The following is a 9311-nucleotide window of genomic DNA, read 5'->3' as shown; positions in this document are numbered from 1 at the left end:
CCGTCCTTGTAACCTGCCAAAGCGCGTGCGAGGAGAGGAATCAGACACGAATCTCCTATTCGCTGATCGCCGCCACGTGGTGGCATCCTCGGAATTGTGCACTTAAAAATCGGAACCTCCATTAAACATACCAATCTAAAATTATTAAAATAAACAGAATCATACTCAAAATTAGGTTTCCGGACCTCATGCGTGTCAGGAAAAGAAGGTCGTAACAACAACCAGTGTTGGAATCCTATTGGGCACGTCAGAAGGTTTCAAAAAGGATAACACGTGGTGCGTTACTAGAGGGAGAGAGGAAAATGGACGGTGAAGATTACTATTTTTGTATTCAGTAGATCTACGTCATACCGACTGTACATGGGGATCCTACTTGCCCGTGAAGGTGACGGGCAGCCCTACCCGTAATATTTTAGTGTGGCCCCCAGGTGAAAACATTTTCGCTTTGTCAGTCCATCCTCCTTCTCATTGCCATTTTTATAGCTCCATCTCCCATTTCTTGAAAGATCTCTCGTATCTCTTTTCGTTTCTATCTCTATAACCCTGTTTGAGGAGCTGTAGCTCGAGGATTGTCGGTTTGTTCTGGGTGATTTCATATCTCTATTTATTATTAATTTGAATTAATGGTCGGGATTTGCTGTGGAGTTGCTGGTGAAAGGGAAACAGCTGCACCAGTTGAGCCAAGTTCACGAGCTTCAAGGCGGAAAAGATTAGAACTCCGACCACTCAAGTTAGTTACCGAAGTGGCAATTCCACCGCTGTCGACTCTGGATATTACCCCAGCCAAACGGCAGAAAATGGAATTGTTGCCGATTCCTCTCTCACGTGATTGTGGAAACGCAGTAGAAAATTGCAAAACAATCGAAGAAAATAAAAACCATAGTATCTCGAATACAAGTAAATCAGAATCTGTGAAACTGGAAGAAGAAGCTTCAAAATTCGGCATGACGTCTGTTCGTGGTAGAAGAAGAGACATGGAAGACGCCGTCTCGATACACACGTCGTTTACTACTAAAAACACTTCGTTTTTTGGTGTTTTCGACGGTCATGGCTGCTCACACGTAAGGGCGAAATACCTACCTTAATCCCTTTAAACTTTTGTAATGTTATTGTATGGTGCTGATTTTTTTTGTGTGTGTTTTAGGTGGCGATGAGGTGTAGGGATCGGTTACATGAAATAGTGAAAGAAGAAGTTGAAGGTTTTAAAGAAGAAGAAGAAAGTGTAGAGTGGAAGGAAACTATGAAGATAAGTTTTATAAAGATGGATAAAGAAGTGGAGAATTGCTTTGTTGAAGGAGATAATAGTTCTAATTGTAGGTGTGAGTTACAGACTCCGCAGTGCGACGCCGTTGGATCTACTGCCGTGGTTGCCGTGGTGACGCCTGAAAAGATTATTGTCTCGAATTGTGGCGATTCTCGTGCAGTTCTTTGTCGAAACGGTGACGCTATTCCTCTCTCATCGGATCACAAGGTGAGGTTAACGATTTCCTTATTTATTTATGTTTATTATGAACCATGTTTAGAGCAAGTTAAAGAGGTGTTTCCACTGAAAGATTTAGGCGTGTGGCATGTGGGTCAAGCATTGAGAATTCGGTATATGTTGCTAGCCAGTAGCACTTTTAGGTACCAACGTGTCCCCAGCACATTTTTTTATTATCGGGACCTAAAATTATAGTTAGGATGATTTTGTTTTTTACTTTTAATTTGTTTTCGCTAACTTCAGTTTGTCTTTGTAAATTACAGCCTGATCGACCAGATGAATTGCTTCGGATACAAGAAGCTGGTGGCCGTGTAATTTACTGGGATGGGCCAAGAGTTCTTGGTGTTTTGGCCATGTCTAGAGCCATAGGTAATTAACATACATGGCTCTTGATTAATTAAATGCTACCAAATCGTGGTGGATTTGTGCTTGATTCATCTAACTCATGTTTTGGTGTTTGATTCTTTTTCAGGTGATAATTACTTGAAGCCCTATGTGATACCGGAACCGGATGTGACTTTGACGGAGCGGACGGCGGAGGATGAGTTTTTGATACTGGCAAGTGATGGACTGTGGGATGTGGTGCCAAATGATACTGCTTGCGGGGTAGTGCGAACGTGCCTCCGTGCCCGAAAGCCACCGTCACCACCCGGGTCTCCTGGCAGCGACGCTGCCGTGGCCGGAGCCGCCATTGAGAGTTCTGATAAGTCCTGCTCAGATGCATCAGTTCTGTTGACCAAGTTGGCCTTGGCCAGGCATAGCACGGACAATGTTAGTGTTGTTGTTGTTGATTTGAGAAGAAATCAGCATTAACAGTCAAGTAGCAGATAAGAAAAATATAAGTTAGACCAACGAAAGAAAAAACGGGAAAAAAAATATTGCAAGCAGTTTCGTTTGTTTTTTAATTGTATTTTGTAGGGTTTCCTTTTTAAGAAGGATAAGGAAATTTTACATCCGGGATTTTCTCTGGGGTTTGATGAATGCTTGCTAGGCTGCAAATCTTTGCAGGAATATGGTAATATAGCTGAGGCGAGGAATATGTTTCTAAGTTTGTGTATAAAAATCAAGAGGGACTTTTTATTCCTCAATATGAATCAGTATATCGGTTTTCTTCTCTCGTCAGACAATTTTTTTTTTTTAATTCAATCTTATTTTAAGGATTTGCATCGGTAGTGATTGTCAATTCTCAGTGTGCCAGCGTTCAATGTCTAATCATATCAATAATCGAGAATATGGTTGATATTGAAGGTTGGTATGCCAGCGTTCAACTCCTAAATGATTGATATTGTTAATCTTTCATGAGGCGGAGGAGGAGGCGGCGGAGGAGGCGGAGGGGTCAACTTGGATTGGAGATAAGGCGGATGTTAGTGGATGGATAGATGTTGCGTTCCATTATTTGATTCTAAATTCTTGACAAGATGCGAGGGGCTCAGCTGAACATGCAATCATAAGTAGACACGTTGCATCTGGTCTCAGTTTTGTTCACCATCTCTGCGCTGTCCTAGATTTGTTTAGATTTGATGTTGATGGCCTTGCCATTGCCTGTCTCAAAAACACTCATTCGAGCATTGATTGCTTCCAAGTAAAATTAGCTGTTCAAAAAGTAAAATTATTTTGACTGAATTAGTGAATCAAGCAGCATGATGCATGGAATAAGTTAAGGCCATTTATGTTAATTAGGGCTTGTTGCTTAACTTTTGATGATTCCTAAACCCTAACCCATTGACTAACCTAGCTAGGTACACGGGTCTCCATCGCATTTCTGCACTTTGTACACATGGTCGGCCATGTGCCTTGTCTTCGCCGAGTCAGGCTACACTCTTTCGAACTTGCAAGGTGACCAGAGTGGGATACCACTTTTACTTGTCTGCAGGACATTGCTCGATATGGGTACGGTTTTCTCCTTTGTTTAAAAAAATTTCAAATTTTATTTTATTTTGATATTTTTTTAGTTTTTTTTTTTTGATCAAACATCAATTTTAAAAATAATTTTTTTAAAATTAAAAAAATATTATTTTAATATATTTATAAATAAAAATTATTTTAAAACGCAACTATAACCACACTCATATACACCCAGCTTATAAAAATAGTTTTGCTTGACAATTTAAAGGAAGCTCTTCTCAAGCGGCACAAAATATATATAGGAAATTTTTAAATAAAAATATCAAAGAATCTTATTAGCTTAAGAATTTAATCATTAAATAAATTGTTAAGAATAGTTTTGTTCTACCACCATGTACTACACTACAAAACTAGTGTTACTATTTATTTATTACAGATAAAACTAAAATTCATTGCTGAAAAAAATTATTAACAAATCAACAACGAAAAATATCATATGCAGATTTGTGTTACTGATTTATCAGCTCGATAATCCGTTGTTGTTATTTCCATCGCTGGCAAGTAATCAGCAACGGATTTCTTTGTTGGTTTTTATTTATTTATTTATTTAAATTCATGACAGTTTATTTTTTCATGATTTATTTATATCTCCCAACCTTTCTAAAAAAAACAATCTCCACCGTTAATAAAAACCATGATTAGTTCTCCTTCTAGGACCCAGCAGAGGGCCGGCGGTTGACCCTCCTTTACATCAGCAACCCCGACATCAAACCTCCACCATGTGGCGAGGACCCAACACGATGAACATATCCGTCGTCTCTACAGATACCAATACGGCCAATGGAGTCCATGATTTAAGAAATGATTCTCCGGAGAAAAGAAAAACCCGATTATATTCATAGCAGAACGGTAACAGTTTAAGAAAAGAAAAACTAATTCACAGCCTGGATTATTTTAATTTCTTTTCTGGTTTCAATCAAAATCAACGAAAAACTGAATCATTAGATCTGAGACGAAACACGATCAGTAGTATGAAGCAAAGCAGATAAACAAGTAAGATGAAAAACTTGTATCCGATGACATCAAAATTATAAAGGCTAAAAGCTAGAGAAGAAAAGGGTGACTGTGCCAGTTATAACAGAGGAAGTGCATCAACATTGGGAATATATTTCCTGTTTAAAACATCATTAAAAAATATATAAGAAGCGTTCTAGATCAGTAGAAAAATGTGGACTCGCCACAAAAGATTCTCCATCCATTGTACTGTTGCTCGGTAGAAAGAAAGTCTACATATATAATCATAACAACGACAGTTGATCTCAACATTCTCCTTGCTCTTTGCTCTTTGCTTATTGCTTGCCTCAGTTTTGTATCTCTTTCATGCCTTCAATTCTCTGTAGTCCATGTCTGCACCGGATATTCTGATGTGTGCCAAAAATGTAGCAATCACACCGTCAGCTCATCCCGGAGGGTTTGATTGGAACAGAATCATGTCCCATCCCCAATAGACAGCATGTTTTGATTCTCAACGAGGAGAACAGAAAAGGAAATGAAATTTAGGCATCGGGTGAAATGATGCCTGCTGTCATGAATTAAAAGATATTATTCCGGTGTGCTGCTTCCTCGTTTCGGCAAGACCTGTTGAACTTATGATGTCGTAAATATGGGACTATGTCTTCTTCTTCTTCTTCTTCTTCTTCTTCTTCTTCTTTTGAACGGCACTCTGTATGCCTGTCACGGGCAATTACTTTGTTATCAGCTAATGCCATGAACTAGAGAGACGCCCACCAGCTTTGGAGAGCTTTGCAGCATCATTTTTCGCATCCTCGCTCCTTTCCACGAACTTCAGGCAACACGTGTGGCTGATGATGGTGGCTGAAATCAAGCTTTTACCACATCATTTGAGGCGTCCCCATGTCTTTTTCCTTCCTAGACAGGGTATGTATAGTAGTGGGGTATGATTTGACATCAATTAACTTTTCTTTCTTTTCTTTATTTTCCTTCTCTTTCTTTCTTTGACTGTGTGCTGAACATTTAAAAAATTATACTAGTCCTTTAATTTTTTTTTTTTAGATTTAGTCCTTCTCTTAGTTGCACTTGTTTTATTTAAATTGATTCTTTCTAATTAGATTTGATTTTTGATTTCATCCTTGATTGCTTGATTTTTTTTAATTTTTTTTATAAAAATTGATCCGTGTTCTTTTTATTATTATTTTTTTGGTTGCCAGATATTTTCTTGATTTATTTGTTTTTTCTTAATTCAATCCTTTAGCATTTCTTTTCATTGAATTTTCATATCAAGTTTGTTGACAATTATTTTAATTGTTATTTTTTAAATTGATTTTTTTTTCAATTCAATCCCTGAATAATTAATTTCATTTAAATTTTCCTATAACATTTAAATTCAATTGGTTTTTATGTTGAATTTAGTTTTAAATCTCAATTTTATTCCTTGATATTTGTTTGGTTATGAATCATGCTTCTTTGTTTTTTCAGGTTTGTCTTTAATAAGATCATCCTAATCTCGTGATCTATATCATAGATATGAAAGATTAGCTTAGGTTAACTTTGATTTTTTTAAAAGCATTTTTTTTTCAAATATTTCTTTCGCATGTATTTTTTTTGCCTTGCTATTAATGAGATCATCTCAATTTCATGTCTTAAGTCGCGTGTTTAATTTGTTCATCAAAGTTGGATGTTGGGTCCACTCAAGACTTTTTTATACATATGTTTCCATCATATAAGTAGATATCAATTCCTTACACTTTTCATACGTGTTTGGCCTTTCATAGTATTTTATACGGTGTTAGTTTATTAAGTTATTTTCATTTGTATTTATTGTTTAAGCCATGAATTTTTCAAGGTGAATTTATATTTTATTTATTTAAATAAAAAAGTTTAGTAAATACAATTAGGTAAATATCTCATCTTTACAATTTATTTCTTAGTTATTGTTAATGATTTTTTTTTATTTACATAAAAAAATTATCGATTTATTTAGTTGGATGATTGCATGGGTTTGTCATATGATACTTTTATTTTTTCATGTAAAAAAAGATATTGGAGCAGTATGAATACCTTATATTTTTTAGAAAAAAAAAACCTGCAAGCCAAATTCATTATTTTAATGGTTTTTTTTCTTTTTTTTTCTGTACATTTTTTTAGAAAACTATTATTTTTTTCTTCACACTTTTTGTTTTTAAAAATTTATTCTACATGAACAAGGAAATGATGTTTCATTGTAGCAATTGTAATGTTATTATATTTTTTGGCTACATTAAAAACTAGCATGGGATCTTACATATTTTCTCCAATGCACATGATCTATGTTATATTTTTTTATATATAAGCGTTGATTTTATGATTATATTTTTTACTTGATATCAAAAAAAATATCAATGACACCCACACATTAACTCTTTTGTGCTGAAAAAAAAAATTATTCTACTTGCAGCTAGATGAGTTGAATAGACACGTTAACATTTTTTTTTCCCATTTATTAACACAAATAGTTCTCGTAGAATTTTTTACTAGAATTAGATTTTTCTTTGAAAAAAAATAAATTTGAAAAGCTTGCAAATTTATTTGTTTTGCCAGAACAATTATCTGACACGAGGAAAAGCGCGGGTCCCATAACTAGTAAAATACTATAGCCCGGAACAGGTGTTCTTGTAGATTGAAATAATGAAATTATTATTTTGCTCTTCTCATACAAGATTTATTATTTTTATATTGGGGTGATATGATATTTTTATAATTTCACTTATTATTGTCAAATTGATAAAGGACAAGTCAATTTTTCATTTTTTTTCACGGTAAAATAACTCATTTACTCATAAAAAACAAAAAAAAAAGGGAGAATAACTAACTTTTAAGGGCTATTTAGTTTTTTTTTTTAATCACAAGCACTATAAAATGGCTTAATTACCATTGAAATAAAAAAAATATTAAACTGACGTTAATGAGTTTTTTTGTCTTTTTTTTGTGTTTTTTCTTATCTTGCTATAATCATGTCGACTAGGGTGCATTTTGGTATTTTAACAAGTATAAAATATTACTACTACCATTCGCCAACAGGTGGGAGTCATCCACTCCTTTCGAGTGGCACATGTAACTTTTTTCGCTACCAAAAAATTCAACCAACATGTCATCTGAAGGTTCGAGTGTGGCATATCCAATGGGATGATGTGTGTGATGTTATAAACAGTAATGAATTTTTTTTATCTTCTCCCTCCCCTTTCTCTTACCTCTCATCAAGATTCGCCTCGTCCCACCACAAATAGAAGTTTCCCTCCTATTTAGTTTTCTTTCAAATGTACTCCTTATTCTCTTGATTTCTTTTCTTTTCCATTCATTACATTTGGTTTTATTTGACTTTTATACTAGACACAATCCTCACTCTCATGACTGCTTTTTTTATATAATTTTCTTAATTATTTATTTTTAGTTTTATCCCTCACCATTTTATTTTTATGTCAAATTTAAACTTTATTCTTTCATTTGTAATTTTCTTTTCCTTTAAGTCAATTTTTTTTTTCAAATTTCATTACTCAACATTAGATTGATTGAGAATAAAGCTTCATAATATTTTTTGGTGATATGATCCCAGTCTCATGACCCGAGTCACATGTATGAAATGTTAATGCAAATTGACACGTGTTTTTTTTCATTATTTACACCATTTTTGTTTCCCAATTTCACCGTTAAATATTAGATCTATTGGAGACTTGGCATCTTTATTTTTTTATTTGCTTTTTATGAGGACAACCCGGCTTCACGATCTGAGACATGAATTTGTCATATTATCTTGTGATAGCTTGATGCTTTTAAATCATTTTATTACAGTGGCAAAATTTATCTTTATTGTTTTAATTGTTTTTCCCTCAATTTGGATGTATGTTTTAGAATTTTTTTTTTCCAATCTCATCACTCAATGGTTGATTAATTGAAAATTGAGTTTTATAGTCTCATGGCTATGGAATGACAACACAGATTGTGATCGATCTTTTTCTCTAATCTTTTTTTCGACATGATTTTTTTTCAACTTTATAATTCAACACTGAATTTATTGAATATTCAACTTATTTTATTGTGCTTTATATGAGGAAAATCTTGCTTCATGACCTGTGTCGCAAATTTGCCAATATAACTTAGATTGACTCGAGGTATTATTTTATTTTCTATGTCAAACTTGACCTTCTTTAAAATTGATTTTATTTTTTTTATTTTTATCATTAAACAATAGATTGTTGAGAATTGAGTTTTATAATTTTTTTATATGCGGTTATTTTAGTCTCGTAACTTGGGCCGAAGGTATAAAATGTTAACCTGAATTGACATCAATATATTTCTTTAATCTTTTTTTGCACCAATTTTAGTTTTCGATTTTATAATTCAATATTGAATTTACTAAAAGTTAAGTTGTTTTTATTTATTTCTATGGGGATGGTATGACATTGGTTTTCATGACTTCGATCATGAGTTTGCCATGCTAACTTGGATTGGTTTGATATTTTTTTTTTTGTTATTTTTTCCTTTAACTCGGGTTATTTTGGAATTTAGTTTTGTAACTTTTTTTTTTTGACAATCATTCTTTTTTATGCTGTCATGATCATTACTTTTTTTTTTATATATATAGATTTGTTATGTTGTTTTTTATTATATAATTAAATTAAATCATTTTATTAGATCCAACAAGGTCTACAACTCAACTTTTTTAAAAAACACATCCTGGCCAGCTGCAAAACACATACCACCTCATTATCTTAAAAAACAGTTTGTTTTTGCGATTGAAAAATATTTTTACAAGAAAAAAATGATTTTTTTTATTTTAAATGATTTTTTAAGGTTTTTTAGATTTTTTAATCTATTGATATCAAAAAATAAATTTTAAAATATAAAAAAATATTTTTTGATATCAGGACATCCAAACGATTTAAAAATATAAAAATTATTGATTTTAAGTAAAAAAATTAAATTTTATTAA

The 9311-nt window shown here is 33.2% G+C and overlaps 1 protein-coding gene across 1 annotated transcript; it reads left to right on the top strand.

Moving 5' to 3' along the window:
* Positions 1–453: 453 nt before the first annotated feature.
* LOC118059684 (protein phosphatase 2C 37) lies at positions 454–2594 on the top strand. Its single transcript, XM_035072616.2, has 4 exons — positions 454–1061; positions 1145–1471; positions 1744–1849; positions 1953–2594. The coding sequence occupies exons 1-4, from the start codon at positions 624–626 to the stop codon at positions 2291–2293; spliced, it is 1212 nt and encodes a 403-aa protein (XP_034928507.1). The 5' UTR covers positions 454–623; the 3' UTR covers positions 2294–2594.
* The last annotated feature ends 6717 nt before the right edge of the window (positions 2595–9311 follow it).

This window comes from Populus alba, chromosome 10 (assembly GCF_005239225.2).
Source record: "Populus alba chromosome 10, ASM523922v2, whole genome shotgun sequence".
Lineage (NCBI taxonomy): Eukaryota > Viridiplantae > Streptophyta > Magnoliopsida > Malpighiales > Salicaceae > Populus > Populus alba.
Note: the sequence above shows the minus strand (reverse complement) of the source record. Positions and strands in the feature narration are given on the sequence as shown.